General features: G+C 43.3%; 1 protein-coding gene across 1 annotated transcript in view; it reads right to left on the reverse strand.

Moving 5' to 3' along the window:
• The window catches only part of LOC146857451 (protein argonaute-3), a 1,089,759-nt gene that overhangs the window by 69,063 nt on the left and 1,003,458 nt on the right, over positions 1-17,238 (reverse strand). Inside the window, exon 16 of the mRNA XM_085647972.1 lies at positions 12,501-12,635. Coding sequence (XP_085504098.1) covers positions 12,501-12,635 — 135 coding nt within the window. The remainder of the gene's footprint in view (positions 1-12,500; positions 12,636-17,238) is intronic.

Here is a 17,238-nt window from a genome sequence, read left to right on the forward strand (position 1 = left end):
TGCCATTGGTGAATAAACTGGTAGCCTGGCGTTATCAACATGCCCCGGGCCATTCTCCCTTCTTCTCAGCACATCTGTCACCGGAGAGTTTAGTCATCCAAACTTCCTGCTCCTCTGTTCAGGTATGTTGCCCACAGGTCTCATGGGCAGGGAATCTAAACAACTGGAAGCATGGGGGAAGAAAATGTTTTCAGCTGGCAGCACGGTATTAAAGTCCCTAAATACCAACTGCCTGTTGGCTCTTTAAACTCACAGCTTATGGGAAATTGCCAATATATAGTCAGCCTACATCTTCTAGAGGGCATGCAAGTGCATTTCCAGTAGATAGTGAAGGAAGGGCAGACTGCCCTATGACACATTATTAAGATTGGCCCTGGACACTGCTGATTCTATGGCACGAGCCTTGGGTACCTTGGTCTCCATTTGCCGCCATGCATTACTCCGGACTTTTGGCTTCTCTAATGATGTACAGGCCAACCTAATGGAGCTCGATTATTCAGAGACAAAGCTAATGCTGCCCTGGAGTGCTTCAAGACAACTAAGGCAAGGGCCTGATCTCTGGGTCTCCAGCAGCCTCAGCCACAGAAAGTCTCAAATCCATTTGGACTTTTTTTTTTAGGGTTTTCCAGGTGTTTCTCCTTTTGTCACCACCAACTATAGCAGCCCCAGGCTCCGCAGCCCCAGAACCTGCTGTTCTGTCAATACAGGGGTAAATCCAGAGTTAACAGCCATGGATTACTCCAGCAAGCCACCTCCTTCTCCTCCTCTCCCTCTACTGCACAACTAGGGAAGCAGGCCTAATTTGCTTCACCAACCACATGGAGCCTGTAGGATGGCAAGTGTCTTACTTTCTACCAGCCTGGAAGGTGATAATTTCAGACCAGTGGGTCCTTCAAATCATAGAAAGAGACTCCACCCTTCATCATGTCTCCTTCTTTCTTCTCCCTTTCAGAGCAACTTTCTATCTTGAAGTAAGAACTAGCAGCATTCGTATGGAAAGGAGCTGTGGAGCTAGTGCTGGAGGAGGAAAGGAAACAGGGCTGTTATTCAGACTATTTCCTTGTTCCCAAAAAGGATAGCGTTTTACATCAGATTCAGCACCTCAGGGAATTGAATTTCATCATCAAAAGAAAAGGTTAAAATGCTGACTCTAGTTCATGTGTTACTGATGTTGGAAAATGGAGACTGGATGGTGTTACTCAACCTGCAGGATGCGTATTTCCACATACTAGTACTACTGTCTTATCAGAAGTGCTTGCACTTTGTAGTGGGTTTTACACACTACTAGTATGCAGTGCTCTCCTTGGGATTAACAGCTGCATCCTAAGTGTTCAGGAAGATGATGGCAGTGGTTGTGGCCCATCTCACGAATTCTGGCATCCTATTTTTCCATACCTGGACCTACGGGTTGATCAAAGTGAGGTTGACAGAGGTAGTGTTGCACCATCTGCATTTGACATTCGACATTCGACCTGGCTTTTTCGATCAACATGCTCAAATCTCTCCTGAGGCCCTCCAAATGACTTCAGTTCATAGGGTGCGTAACCCTTCCCTTTGCCGCGCCTATTCTCCACCTCCAACATACACAAAAGGATTCCATTCTTCCAAAAGGAAGCAAGAGTTTCACTCCTGAAGGTCCAGTGATTTCTAGGTCTGCTGGCTTCCTGCATTCTCCTAGTCTCCTAGTTACGCATGCACGCTGGCAAATAAAGGCCCTCCAGTGATGACTCTATAGGCCATGGCCTAAGTATGGGCATGGACCTGTTGGACACCATTTATAATCTGCTCAAGCACAGATTAACAGCTGCATCCAAAGTCTTCAGGAAGATGATGGCAGTGGTTGTGGCCCATCTCACGAATTCTGGCATCCTATTTTTCCATATCTGGACCTACGGGTTGATCAAAGTGAGGTTGACAGAGGTAGTGTTGCACCATCTGCATTTGACTTTCGACCTGGCTTTTTCGATCAACATGCTCAAATCTCTCCTGAGGCCCTCCAAATGACTTCAGTTCATAGGGTGCGTAACCCTTCCCTTTGCCGTGCCTATTCTCCACCTCCAACATACACAAAAGGATTCCATTCTTCCAAAAGGAAGCAAGAGTTTCACTCCTGAAGGTCCAGTGATTTCTAGGTCTGCTGGCTTCCTGCATTCTCCTAGTCTCCTAGTTACGCATGCACGCTGGCAAATAAAGGCCCTCCAGTGATGACTCTATAGGCCATGGCCTAAGTATGGGCATGGGCCTGTTGGACACCATTTATAATCTACCCAAGCACAGCATTGGATGGGGTTTGGTGGGGAGACAAAGCCTTTACTCCCACTCTGACAGTGGCTATGGTAGTGATAGATGCTTTCACTTAAGGAAGAAGAGCTCATCTGGAGGATCGGAAGATCGGAGGCCTTTCGTCTCCAGAGAACAGTTGCTTCACATCAACCTGCTGGAACTGCAAGCGATTCAGCTAGCGCTCGAGGCCTTCCTTTCCTACAGCCACTCTTGGGCCGTACAGATCTTGCGAGCCAACACAACAGCGATGTGGTAGATCCACAAGCAAGGGGGAGTAGGATTTCACCTCCTTTGCCTGGAAGCTTGAGACTGTGATCTTGGGCTTAGTCAAGGGATATTGTTGACCACAAATCACCAAGTGGGGTCTCTGAATGTCAGAGCCAACATTATTCTTGTGATCACAAGTGGAGTCTCCTACTGGAGGAAGTCCATGACATCTATGCCCATATGGGTATTCCTTGGGTGGAAAAGTTTGCCTCAGAAAACTTTCAATGCCAGCAGTTCTGTGTCCTCCATTATCCGCTGAGGGGAGCCTTGGGGGACATGTTTGAGTTGAGGTGAAACTTTCAGGTGCACTATGAGTTTCCCTAGTTTCCCTTCTTACCCTCGACTCCACAAGTTCTGAGAAAGACCCGCCAGGACCAGGCCTAAGTGATCATCATTCCCCCAGATTAGGCTTCTTCACGTCCCCTGTTCAAGCTGTCATTTAGATGGACGTTCTCTCCCAGTGGGAGGAAATAGTACTGCATCCCAATCTATAAGGTCTCCACCTTCATACGTGGAGACTGAGCAGGGACAGCTGAACTCTTTCCAGCTGCCATCGTAGGTTGTTGACGTCATCTTGTCAGCTTGTCCTCCTCTACATCGGCTTACTCTGGGAGATGGGGTAACTTCGTCGCATGATACACAGACAACAATATAGATCCTGACTTATAATTAAATCTAGCAGTATAATTTGAAAAACCCACAACAACGTAAAACAATTTTAACCTAAGTTGTATGTTAACCCAGAATTGAGGTATATATAATTTATATCATTTACTGTATATAGTTAATAAAAGCCCTTACAATGTATAAAACAAATCATCTTAAAATGTGAAGCAAAAAAAAGACACAAACAATACTAAAAATCAAATAAGTAAATTAAAACACAATGGTTATATAGTAATTGAAGACTTATTGTTCGAAAAGCAGCTTACTGTCACTCATCCATTAAAATGGTATACATTTTGGCTACAGAAGATTGGCTTGATCAACATAAGCCTTTTTCATGACTTTACCCCTCAATAAATTGTAGAACAAGCCGAGATAATGCAAATTGATCAGTAAAGTGCAATATGCTAGATAGGAGGTTATTTATTTATTTTATTTATTTAGGAAGTTTCATATATCGCTGGCTCCACCCAGGGGTATCAGAGCGCTTTACATTAGTATGATGATATTAAAGGAATACAGAACAGTTGTTTCAAATGCAGCATTCATACATGGTGGACTAAAAGAGCATATTGAGTAATATAGACTAAGATAGGCAGGTGGTTTAGTCTGGGGCCCTGTATTTTTCTGAGCTGTGCAACTGACGTATACCCTGTTTCCAGGTTCAGCATACACATCAGACCTTCCTTATATAAAATATCCACTATAGGGACAGGCCCGAATAATCTTCTGGCCTTGTACGTAAAGTAAAAAAGGAAGGAAATTCTCAACAGTGGCCACTGGAAGGTTAACATTCTGAAAGACGTGGTAAACTAGAATGTGGAATCTGAAAACATTATCCAAAAAGAGTCTCTCAGGGTGGGCTCCTGCAGACGTGGATCATCCATGGGCAAATAACATTTCACTCTAGGGATTGCTTCCCCTGATGGCCATTTTTTTCATATCTATCAGCGCCATTGCGCTTATAAGTGTTGTCATCAGCTTCGGAGTCAGTGTCCTGTTCTTATGGATCTGCAGCTGGGTGTCAATTAGACAGACCCAGGATAGAGCACAGGATGCTGGCTAAGGACATGGTGCGCGATGAGGTGAGTTTGGTGTCAACAACTCCAACTGTGGTGGAGCAGGTTAAGGTAGAGAACTACAGAACCATAAGAACAGCTGAGCCCCTGTAGAGAGTTGTCTCTTTCCAACTTGGCAGATGTCTGGTCATAAAATGATGTAGATAGACTGCAGATAGTTTAAGGCTGTTTCAATCTTATTAAAGTGTATGTGTAGACTGTATTTTACCATTCACTATTAAGGATTCTTGACGTGACTGGGAATAGTTCAAGTGTGTCACTCTATAAAACATTTAATGCAGGAGAACAATACACACTGACAACACTGCTGAACCCTCAGAAACAGATCAACCATGACAAACTGCAACAGTGATTGTATGTGAAACCTAATTTGGGGACATTGTAGAATCCCAAAAGTCCTCTCCAGACAGGGAGGAGGTAAAAGAACAAGGAATATACGGTTAGAAAGAGCATACAGCATTATGAACGTTACTAAAGTAACTTGTTCTTCTGATAGATACTTTCTCACATTTTGAATAGATATAAAAACAGTACCTCCCAAAATGAAGATGGTCTCTAGAGTGAATTTACATCAGAAAGTCCTGCGGAACCAAGCGGGGATAATGCCCCCTCTTCCCCCAACTTGATTATCCAGACAGTAATGTCTGGTGAAGGTGTATACAAATGCCAATGTTTTCACCTAGCAGATATCCACACCAGCACATCCCTAGCCAACACCATGGTGGCAGCCTTGGCTCTGCCGGAATGAGCACATTAGCATCCAGACAGCTCTTTTTAGTGAGTGCACAGCATGTTTTTATGTACAGGATGATCCACCTAGACAAGGTTCTCTTCTTAACTGCCTTTCTCTTGGCACCAACAAAGCGGATGAAAAGCTGGTTATCTACTAAGTGATCCTTAATGTGCTTCATTTATAACCTAAGAGCTCTCTTAGGGTTCAAGTAGTGAATTGTATCCTCCTACTTAGAATGGTGTGGCAGAGCAATAAGACCAGGGAGAGTGATAGACTGTCCCATGTAGAAAGGCAAATCCATCCTCAGCAGAAGTTAAGCGCAAGTTTGTGGTACCAATTTGTCAGGGAAGAGAGTGATATATGGAGGTTGCACTGACTGCCTATAGCTCACTGACACATTCAGAAGTAATTGCAATGAGGAATACCTTCTTATTGGTCAGCAATCTTAGTGAGAAAATGTGCATTAGGTCAAAGGGCATGCGCATTAAGTGTACCTGAGGGCCATGGTACGGTTCCATAGGCATAAAAAAGAGCAGAGGAAGTAACATAATTGAGCCTTTTTAAGAAACACATCACAGCAGTTAACACCAATAAAAAAGGTTGGTCAGGCAAATGTAGAAAAGGTGAAAGGGCTGTCAAATGGTGCCCATCACAAAGTCTTTCCAGGCCAGAGACAAAACAAACATCAAACAGTTTGGCTAAAAGAGGGTCAAACTGAAGGCCCCAGCACCAGGCATGAAATACACCCAACAAGCAGAATAACTGAATTTTGTAGATGGACGCCAAGTTGCAAGGATACATTCACTACTTCTGCAGGCAGAACAAACCCACTCAGTTGGTGCCAATCCATCTCCACGCATGGTAATGTAGTTTGTGGAGATTCGAGTATAGGGCCCTGATCTGTTTTTGAAACAGAAAGAAGAGATAGATGAACCAGAGGGCAAAAGCTCAGTCTCAGCAAGCCAGGCTACCACACTCCCCTGGTCCAAACTATGGCTATTAGGATGACTTGAGTTTAGTACCTACTTTGGGGATGGGGGAAGGCCAGAAGTGGAAAGACACACAGGAGACTGGAGACTCATAGCAAACCAAATATGTCTCTCACAGAATCTCTAGGCGGAAACTCCAGTGCTCAGTAATTGCATCACTGCCAAGTTCTTTGCGGTCACAAAAATATCTACCCAAGGCATGCACCACTGGGCAAAGCTCCCTGAAACCAATTACAGATGCAGACATGATCCATGATTCAGCAGATGAGACCTACGGAATTTGTCTGCCCCGGCATTTAGCAAGCCCCTCCAAATGACTGATCGCCCATAAGATTCACTTGAGCCACTTCCAGAGTCGCAGTGGTTCCTGGCACAGGACCCCCAACCCTACACCACCCTGCTCCTTGTAGTACCACAACATGGTGGTGTTGTCAGTCAAGACCTGAACAGGCTTCCCCTTGATGGATAGGTGGAGGACCTTTAGAGCTAACTGTATGACACGAAACTTCAGAAGGCTGATGTAGTTCCTCTGCTTCACATGGGAACAATAGCCCCTGATCTTCACTTCTGCCAGGTGACCAACCCAGCCCAGCGATAATGAATCTTTTACTACTAGGAGCTCTGGATGGCCTGCCACAGATCAGATTGGTGCTCAACAGCCACCATCACAGGCCATGGGCTGCCTCCCCCAAGATACAGCTGGTATCTGAAAGGCAACCGCCATGCTGCGCCTGCATGTGCCAATGAGCAGTAAAGCAGGATGCAGAAGGCCAAGAATACACAGAATCATCTGTGCTGCAGCCCAGGAATGAATACAAAACATCGGTACCATAACCTGAATGCCACACCATGTCCAAAATGGCGCCTATGCAGGGAATTCGGTCGTAGGTTGCAGATGGGATTTTGGCTTGTTGATGGAAAATCCCAAAGGAAAAAGTTATCAACGAGTGGTCTGTAACTGACTGTGTCAAGCCTTCCTTCAACAGCTAGTTGAGGTATGGATAAACAAGGATCCCAGATTTAAGGAGATGGGATGCAACCAATGCCATCACCTTTGTAAACACTCTGGGAGCTGAGGTAAGGCTTTGTGAGCACTCTGGGAGCTGACATAAGGCTGAAGAATGGTAAGCTGAAAGTGCTCCAACCTCACCAACCGAAGGAAGCATTTGTGGGACTGCAGGATAGGCACAAGCCATGAATGTACATAACCTGCAAGTTCAAGAACACCATGCAGTCTCCTGGATCCAGATTGGAAAGTGCCAGGGTCAACATCTTAAACTTTTCTTTCCGAAAGAAAGGTGTTCAGAAATTGTGTTCTTTGTCTTTTTTGGGCACCAACGAGTACCACTGCAACGCCCCCTGCCCTTCCATGTCTCAGGGCTTCTCTCTATAACCCCTTTGGTCAGCATTGATTTAACATCATGCGTTCCTGAGCAAAAAGGGAGGCTTGAAGTGCTTAACTCTGTACAAAATAAGTAAGACAGCAGGGGGTGTATGTAAAAGGGAGGGTGTAAACATGATAAACAACCTGCATTATCCGCTGATATCAGATAATTGCATGCCAGCCCTACAGGTAAAAATTAATTCTGCCTCCTACCAGCTGTCTACAACCATGGGGGAGAAAATGAAAGCTCCTGTAGCAGGAAACAGGCTCCACATCAGAAACAGACATCAGCTTCAGAATAGGCACCAGTGGAGTTAAGGCGAACACTGGAGCTGGTCAGAACAAAGAGGACTTTTGCACAGGAGGGTTTGATAAACAGGGAAGGGGGTTGGGGGGAGGGTTTGGGGGGAGAGTGGAGCCTCAGTGGGGTCAGTCAACACCAGGAAAGGTCACCCTTGCAACTCCATAGGGCCCAAAAGCACTTCAGCGGAATAAGGCATCATTCCAAAAAATTGCAAAATCGTGTCACTGAAAGCTTCTATCAGCTACAGTGTCAAAGACAGCCTAGGGAGATGCCAGGATCAGTACTGGAGTATGCTCTGAGTACGATGGGTTGCAGTGCTATCCAGAAAGATTGGCAGTAGTTAGACTTATTGCAAGCAGCCTCCCATCATCTTTAATGTGTTTCGTGTACCACCCTAAGTGGCATGGGTATGCCCAGACATGGGTCTCATACTCACTGTGTCACTGGAACAAAGCTGTACCCGGCTGATGAGCCCATAACTAGGGCGAACCCGGTCCTGGGTTGGTTGTGTTCCGGTTCAGGGAGGACCTGGCTTGGCAGTTTGGACTGGACTTCCTATGAGGAACAGGGTCAAGACTGATTTGCATATGGCTGGTTCCAAACTGAGGTGGAATAGAGACCAAAATAGCAATGGGTAGGAGAGCTACCCGAGTATTTGCCAGTGGTTAGACTTATTGGTAGCACCTTTAGTGTGTTTAATGTACCAACGTAAGTTGCATGGGTATTCCCAGACATGGGTACCATGCTCACTGTGTCATATGGCAAAACAAGCTTGGGTTTTGACTCGATGGCAGCAAGGCCAAGTCATATAAACTGAACAAAACAAAGAGAGTGCCAGTGCTGCACTAAACTTTCAGAAAAAGTTTTTAAACATGAACTGAATTAAACACGTCCATTTTTGCCCATTTTTTTGGTTGATTTTAATCAAAAATATTTTTATGCAAATTTTCTTATTATTTTGCACGGTTATATTGAAGTGATTAAAGCATTAAATAATCAAAAAATACAACAAATTATTACAAACGGTACATTCCTAATATTTACACTACATTGACACATATAAATGACATCACCACTAGCGTACCTCAATCATTTAGACAACAACAACACTCAAAAATACACAAAATACTGACTAAACACCATAAAACAGACAATTTACACTTGTATGTACAAAATACATCAGGCCATCAGCAAATAACACTTGCAGTACTTCTAAACGCTTATTTTTTAGTTGTGTTAGCAGATGATTGGCCAAAGGCGAAGGTAGGTCAAGATAGGTCTACGCGTTTCGAATCCCTTCACCGGGGACTCTCATCAGGACCAATACTCTCTAGAACTTGGAAGTACGCAACCCAGGCTTTCAATATGAAACGAAATTAACGTCCAACGGAAAATTTGTTAGGGCAGAAGGTGTCTCGTAGGTACGTATATATCCTTACTCCTCCTGGTCGGAGTTGGCTATGCTTCCGTGCAGAAAGCGGCGTGGAAATTGAATCGCCAGCTAAGACCTCTTTGTCCGGTTAGTCCAACGCCATCGGAGCCATCGCGCACCGTGCTCACAGCGCCAAAGAATTCTTTGGAAGCATAGCCAACTCCGACCAGGAGGAGTAAGGATATATACGTACCTACGAGACACCTTCTGCCCTAGCAAATTTTCCGTTGGACGTTAATTTCGTTTCATATTGAAAGCCTGGGTTGCGTACTTCCAAGTTCTAGAGAGTATTGGTCCTGATGAGAGTCCCCGGTGAAGGGATTCGAAACGCGTAGACCTATCTTGACCTATCTTCGCCTTTGGCCAATCAATTGTCTGTTTTATGGTGTTTAGTCAGTATTTTGTGTATTTTTGAGTGTTGTTATTGTCTGAATGATTGAGGTACGCTAGTGGTGATGTCATTTATATGTGTCAATGTAGTGTAAATATTAGGAATGTACCGTTTGTAATAATTTGTTGTATTTTTTGATTATTTAATGCTTTAATCACTTCAATATAACCGTGCAAAATAATAAGAAAATTTGCATAAAAATATTTTTGATTAAAATCAACCAAAAAAATGGGCAAAAATGGACGTGTTTAATTCAGTTCATGTTTAAAAACTTTTTCTGAAAGTTTAGTGCAGCACTGGCACTCTCTTTGTTTTGTTCACTGTGTCATATGAACAAAGCTGTACCCGACTGATGAGCCCATAACTAGGGCGAAACTGATCCAGGGTTCCCTGAGTTCTGGGTCAGGGAGGATCTGACTTGGCAGTTCAGCTGGACTGTTTCAATGAGGAACAGAGTCAAGAGTGCTTCGCATATGACTGGGCCCAAACTAAGGTGGCATGGTGAGAAAAAGAACAATGGATTGGAGTGCTACCCCAAGCAATTGCCAGTGATTAGACTTGTTGCAAGCACCCTCCATCACCGTTTTGCATGTTTAATGTACAGCTCTAAGTGGCATTGGTATGCTCAGATGTGGGTCTCATGTTCAGTGTGTCACTGAAACAAAGCTGTACCCAGCTGATGAGCCCAGAACTAGGGTGAAACCCGTCCTCAGTTGCTTGTGTTCCGGTTCATTGAGGACCTGGCTTGGCAGTTCAGTCTGGACTGTTCCCATGAGGAACAAGGTCAAGACTGATTTGCATATGGCTGGTTCCAAACTGAGGTGGAATAGAGACCAAAAGAACAATGGGTTGGAGTGCTACCCTTAGTGACGGTTTGACTTATTGCAAGCAGACTCCCATCACCTTTTGTGTATTTCACAAGTAGGACAAGAGGGTTGTAGTTGAGTTCTCTGAGAGCAAACTATGTTACTTCTCCCCGGAACTGGAGTGATGGGACAGAGACAGGTCCCATTTGGACTTCTGGCGCTTTTGCTAAGAATTGTTATTTGACTTCATCTTGGAATTACTCGAGGACAGTGAGCGAGAGCATGACTGGGACCTGGAGCAGGTTCGTTGTTCGAATTGTGCCCTGCCCCACTTGTGCTCGGCAGTTTGAACTTCCGCACTCTGGTGGCCTTTGGGTACATAAGGGGGCATTTGCTGCAAGACTTCAAGAGATGCTTAAACATGAGATACCACAGTCAGACTTCAGGCGGACCCATACCCGCCAACTGCTTCTGGCAATCTCCAGATGGGTTGAAGTCTTTGGGGATAACATTTCCCTACCACACTGTCTGGGAAAACGATTAGGGGGTTGGTGAAACGCCAAGAAATGTTTGGGACTGACGCTCCAAATCTGTGTCAAGGAGTGCAGAAAAAAACAGAACTGTTGTTAGTGCACAGGAATGGCACGTATATAAGGCACGTATATAAGGCTTCATACTGTCACTTGCAGAGGCGTTGAGAGGCTGATGCAGAGCCTGATGGCACCCCATGTTGGTGCATGGGAGCAACTGCTAGGAAACATTTGGGACCCAGTATGGCATCTGGGGGAATTCAAAAGAGGAGAAACATGCAGTTAGAAGTATCTAACAGGAAACAATGTTATCTTCTATAGGATGTTTGGAATTCATCTTCTCTGAAGGTCTTGAAGATGTGTCAAGATGGTGCTGGTGAAAATAAGTTAAGACCAGTTTAGTCTTCTTCTTCCCCATGCAGGAAAATGGTTCTTGCACTGCAGAGGTGCTTGAAACGTGAAAAAATACCAACAATAGGACAACTAGTAAACATATTGTTTTTCACACACAGATTACAGACCTTAAAACTGTGAGTTTCATTGCAATGTATTAGTTAATACTGGGCATAAAATGGGAGATGGGCAAAGGCCCCAAGCAATTAAGCATTGAAGGACATTTTAGATTATGTTGCCAAACTGGAAGCAAAACGTTTGAGTTGCAAGTGTTGTTTTCTACATGTAGGAGAGAGTGGTTCACTATGAGCATATTTAGTATACTTTTACAAAGCATTAATACCCGATTCAATTTTCAAGTACAATGAGAACAGAGACTAGCCTAAGAGCAAAAAATATTTTAATGCAATCCTGAAGAAAATAGCACAAAGGCAGTAACTCAGGTACTAGCGTGTCAACAGTGATCGCACAGTGACTAACGACTATAACAGTGAATTTAAGTGTGTATATACAAAGCAAATGACTTGCGTCACGGCAGCACAGTTAGGTGTGTAAATATGACTGTAGTTATGAATTTCACAGCCCAGTCGTTCACTAAATGAAAGGGGCATCAGAAGAAAACAATACAGGACACCTGAGAAAGAAGCATCAAATGAATAGTCAAATGACACCTCAGCAGTGTAAAGTGCTTACTCCTAGCAATGAGAGGTTCATAACGGTACAATTAATACTGAGCCCGGACCCTCCTACACATTTTCTGATTGGGTCTCTGAAGTCAGAACCTTTGCTGGTGTACTGTAATGTTGAATACTGGGCTGTGTAATTCACAATAATGTACCCAGCGGTGCTTCTTTTCGCTATCTGTATTCCATTAAAATATTATTTGCTTTCAGGCTAGTCTCCAGTCTCATGATTTACGGTAAATGTGCTTAGCAATTGAACTGCTTATTAATGGCTTTCAAAAGTGTAATAAATCATTTAGTAAGAGAGAGAGAGAGTGGTTCGAGATGGACTCATTTAGTCTAAATGAGTCCATGGTGAACCACTCTCTCTCTTTTATGTACTTACCCAGGTTCTTATTTGACATACTTGTGTTGCCCTTGTTTTCTCTACTACCAGTATTTTTTCAACTGCAGATATTTTACCCTACAACACTGATGAATGCAGCTTGTGCAATCAAACACAGAATATCGATGATGCCAAGGAGCTGGAAAAAAACATATATGTGGCAAATATGAAATACCCGCTCAGTCCGGTCAGCACAGAACAGCCTTGTATGGTGACGCTTTTGCACCACGATGTAAGTGATTCCTGGCTGGTAATCCTTCTCCAGACTGATGCATGCTTCTCGTATTGCTAGCAGCTCGTAATATAAAACCTTTCAAGAAAAAACAAAAATAATTTTATTATTAAAATGTTTTAAAAGTGTGTAAAATAAGATTTTTCTCTGACACTTATTTATAATATATATATAATCCAAATAATAATGTAACTAAAATTGGGGGTTGTATATACGAGAAAAATTGGCAAAATCGGTGGCTTGTCTTAAGTAAAATTGTCGAGAATTGTGGTAGTTTTTAAACTGAATTTGAATGGTGTTCTAATCAAAAATTATAAAAGAAGGGATAGTAAACACTGAAGTCTACCTTCTTCCCCGCGCTGTTCTACCAGATCCTCTTGACGGCCGCCATTTTGGCATGGCCGAGGGGAGAGATCCAGCTGTACTTGTTGAGAACAGGAAAGGGGGGTATTTAGAACGCTAGCTGGTGCGAATGCGCAGCGGGCATGCCGTAGGCAAGCCTGTATGTGCCCAGAAGCAGCCAGCGTCAGCCATGCTATCGGGCTGAAGTCAGAAACAGCATCACTGGGCAGAAGAATAACATACTCTAGTAAGGAACTAAGTCCAACAGCGGAGACAACAACATTTAATCTAGAGAAACAAGTAACCAGATCAAATCACAAAGATCCGGAAATCAGAGATTGGGGGAGGCGGGGACTAGGAGAAGAGTAATGAAATAGAGAACAGGGAAAATCAGGGGAGCCTTAAATATGGTCTTAAATGTGGTCTTATTAATGATCGCTCACTGGTGAAGCACACACACGAGCTCCATCTGCTACTAGATGCATCTGACAGACATGCTCTTCATAACTGAGACTTGGATTCCCAAAGACGCAGAGATAGATTTGGATCTTACGTGTCCATCGGGATATAAAGTAAGAGGAAAAGCAATTATTTTCAAACAAAAGTGGAAAGTGGAGATACTCCCAGTGGATGACATTCAAGGGATAGAAATCATGGGCTTCTCCCTCAAAAGAAGAGGAGGAACTGCACTATCTAGGATTCTATGCTATAGGCCCCCAGGAATCTCCCCAAATGACCTCCAAACCCTCTTGAATCTAATCTCAAATCTAACCCTAACCCACTCCAAGCTATTAGTGCTAGGAGATTTTAACATCTGGTCAGAAAATAGAGTCCATACCAAAATTAGCAACTTCCTTACATCCTGTGAAACTTTAGGACTAGAGCAAACAGTTAAGGGTTCCCCAGAACATGGTAGCTATAGAGGATGTGGTCTTGGTCAACTGGTCAGACTACCTGATCATGTTTAAATTAATGGAGCTTAAACACAGACAAAACTCAGAAAACAATAAATCGAAGGTACAGGGAAGAGCCGAGGCGAAACTTAGGAACATGGAGAGGAAATAAATCTTCAATACTATACACTGCTTCCAAGAAAAAGAGACTCTAGACACCAATTATAACTGTCTACGAAATGAAATCACAACCACATTAAATGAACTCATTCCGATAAAACTGACAACACCAAAACAAAAACCATCTGCCCCATGGTACACGGAAGCCCTGAAGAATAGAATGGCTGAGTGTAGAATACAAGAAAGACAATGGCGAAGAACATATACAAATAAAGATAAGTTGCAACTGAAAGATTTGTTAAAAAATTATAAGATAGGAGTCAGAAAAGCAAAAGAAAACTATTATACCAATACAATTACCACTGCAGCAAGTAAACCAAAAAAGGTTTTTGAGATCGTTAAAGAAGTTGCTCACCCAGACTGCACAAAACAAATAGTAGAACCAACACAGGAACTATATAATAAACTGTCAGACTTCTTCCATAACAAAGTGGAACTAATTATAATAAACATCTGTATAGAGAACGCTCCAAAGCAGACGGAAAACCCTAAAAGCATAGACCTATCCAGAAGCCCTTCAAACATAACTCAACAGCAGTTGGAGCCTGATATAATACTGACGGAAATAGCCTCATTAAATGAAGAGAATTTCAGGGCACTAGCAATGTCAATTTCCTTCGTCTAGATACTAGACCGTATTCCAATCCTGGGCAGTGCACTCCGCTCCGCTTGCGGAGTTTGCTCAGTTTTCCGCACTCTGCGTTACGCAGAGTTCTGAAAAACTCTTTTTACCCCCTCGCGTTCGTCAAAGTCAAGTTGGCGACCGCGAGCGAGGAAAATCAACCTCCAGGTAAGATTTTTCCTCGTTTGCAATCGCCAACTTCAAGTTGGCGAGAGGGAGTGTGGAAAATCAACCTCCCGGCGAGATTTCTCAGAGCGGGAGGGGGGGGGGGGGGACTCAGGTTTCTCATTGCAAGTGGTCGCGTAGGCTCAAAACCAATCGTGTTGAGGAACAGCCCGTTTGCGTTGAGAAAGCTGCAGCTCGAGTAAAAATCTACTCGAGCGGCAGTAAAGGAAAGCAGGGACTGCTTGCGCTGTGCATGGTGCCGTTCACGATGACTGCACAGTGCGGACAAGCATCCGGCACTGTGCAATCACTGTGAACTGCATTTTTCTATCGTACTCCGCCGCTTGTGGAGTTGCGCATAGTGCGGTGGAGTTTTTTTTGCACTTCGCGGAGTTCTGCGTAGTGCAACTCCGCCCAGGGTTACCCTATTCCACATAAACTTTGGAAAGAAAGGAGGAATTGACTATTCCTGGCCTTATGGAAAATATGCAACCAGTCACTTGCGACAGGGTCGGTTCCAGCAGGGTGGAAGAATACTCTAGTCCCCCCCTTGGTGAAAAAACCCTAAACTGACTTAAAAGATCCTAGTAACTTTCGACCTATCTCACAGCTTTTCTTACTCGGTTAAAATTATGAAGAGGCAAAATGGTAAATATTGGCAAACTTTCTAGAATCTAATCGTCTACGTGAACCCGAACAGATGGGCTTTAGACCAGCCCATGGCATAGAATGTGCCCTAAACATAGCAACAGATGAGTTAAGGAGGCGAGTTGATGAGGGCAAATAGGCAGTCCTGTTTTTTTTTTTAGATTTGTTGGTGGCGTTCGACACCGTCAACCACCGAATCCTACTCAACAGACTAAAAGAGATTGGGGTAGAAAGCACCTTCCTAAAATGGATTGAATCCGATCTATCAGAGATTTGGCAAGCTATCTCTCTTCCCCCATTCAGATCAGAGTTCTAAGAGCTGATGCATGGAGTGCCACAGTGGTCAGCTAATGAAACCTTGAAGGAAATCTACTGGATGCCAGTGAATGAGAGAGGCACGTTCAAAACAATGTCTATAGTCCATAAGGCCCTCAATGGATCAGGACCCAGACTCCTACAGGATACATTTACCTACTATAAAACTGCAAGGAGCCTGAGATCATCTTCAGCTAACCTAGTGCAGGGGCCCAGGTTGAAGAACCTGGGCCCCTGCACTAGGGAGCTTTCCAAATGAAGGCAGCTCAAACCTGGAATAAGCCGCCCAGCTTCCTCAGGTCAAACACAGACCTATTTAGTTTTAGGAAGAGCCTAAAAATCTGGCTGTATCCTAAGTAACTGAGAACCGATGTCTCCAGTCTGTTTTTTTACCTTCTCAGATGAACTCTGATAGTGTCAAGATGCCTGCAAGGTGAACGTTGCACTTTACAAATGAACAATAATAATAAAGAATTATAGAGAGGCAAAGAAAGGATGCTGATGCCTACAGAATCAACTGTATATAAACGTCTTATTGTATGTTTAAGATTGAGAATGGACAATAATTTGTGATGTGTATTGGGAATAATTTAAAGTAGAGATACTTTCTCTTTTTGTATATGTTTTATAATAAAGGGTTAAAAAGAATATACATGAACTTCTGTGGTATATTTATGATAATGAGTATTTCTCCCCACACATATCTTTTTCTTTTTCTTTTTCTTTTAAATCTTTATTTCGATTATGTGAATCATAAAAGAACATACAAATACATTTAAATCACAAAGGTTAACTTAAAAAAAGAAAATCATTCATAAATGAAGGATACACTAAAAACTAGGGAGAATACAATTGCAAATAAGTGGATTGGAACATAGTCCTAGTCAATGGTAGACAATTTACATTTCATTCCGTAAGATGGATTCTTCTAATATGCCATATTGCTGCTAGATACTTGCTAATAGCAAAGACAGTACAAGGAGATAAATCACTTTTCAGCAGCCTGTAGGCATCTAAATGTCGTCTAAATCCCCAGCTCCTACAAATGGGAGCAATCCATTTCTTCCTAGATTTCGTGTACATAGGGCAAAAAAACATTAAATGAATATCGTCCTCCAGCTCACTAGAGCATGTGGGACAATTTTTTAGAGTAGGGGGGTGCCACCTACTGGTAAGTGCTCTAACTGGGAGTGCATTATAACGCCATTGTAGAAATAATTTTCTCAAGGCGACAGGATTAATGTCATTCAGGACGGTTTCCAATATGTAGTGGTCCTTAATAGTTAAAAATGTAGTTGTCATTGATCCCAAATTCTCATTAGCGAGAGTAACCGAGAGATTAAAATTGTGGTAGAGTGCAACAAGTTCTTTACGGGGTATGGTCGCACACGACTCTAGGGGTTTTGTCCAATGGGTCTGTAAGCCCAGCTTAGCAAATTCATTTTTTACATAATTCAGCCATGGGATTTTGCCCAGGGCTGGGTGAAGGTAGAGTTCCAAAAGTTCAGAGCGATAA

The sequence above is a fragment of the Triturus cristatus genome, chromosome 3_2 (assembly GCF_964204655.1).
Source record: "Triturus cristatus chromosome 3_2, aTriCri1.1, whole genome shotgun sequence".
NCBI lineage: Eukaryota > Metazoa > Chordata > Amphibia > Caudata > Salamandridae > Triturus > Triturus cristatus.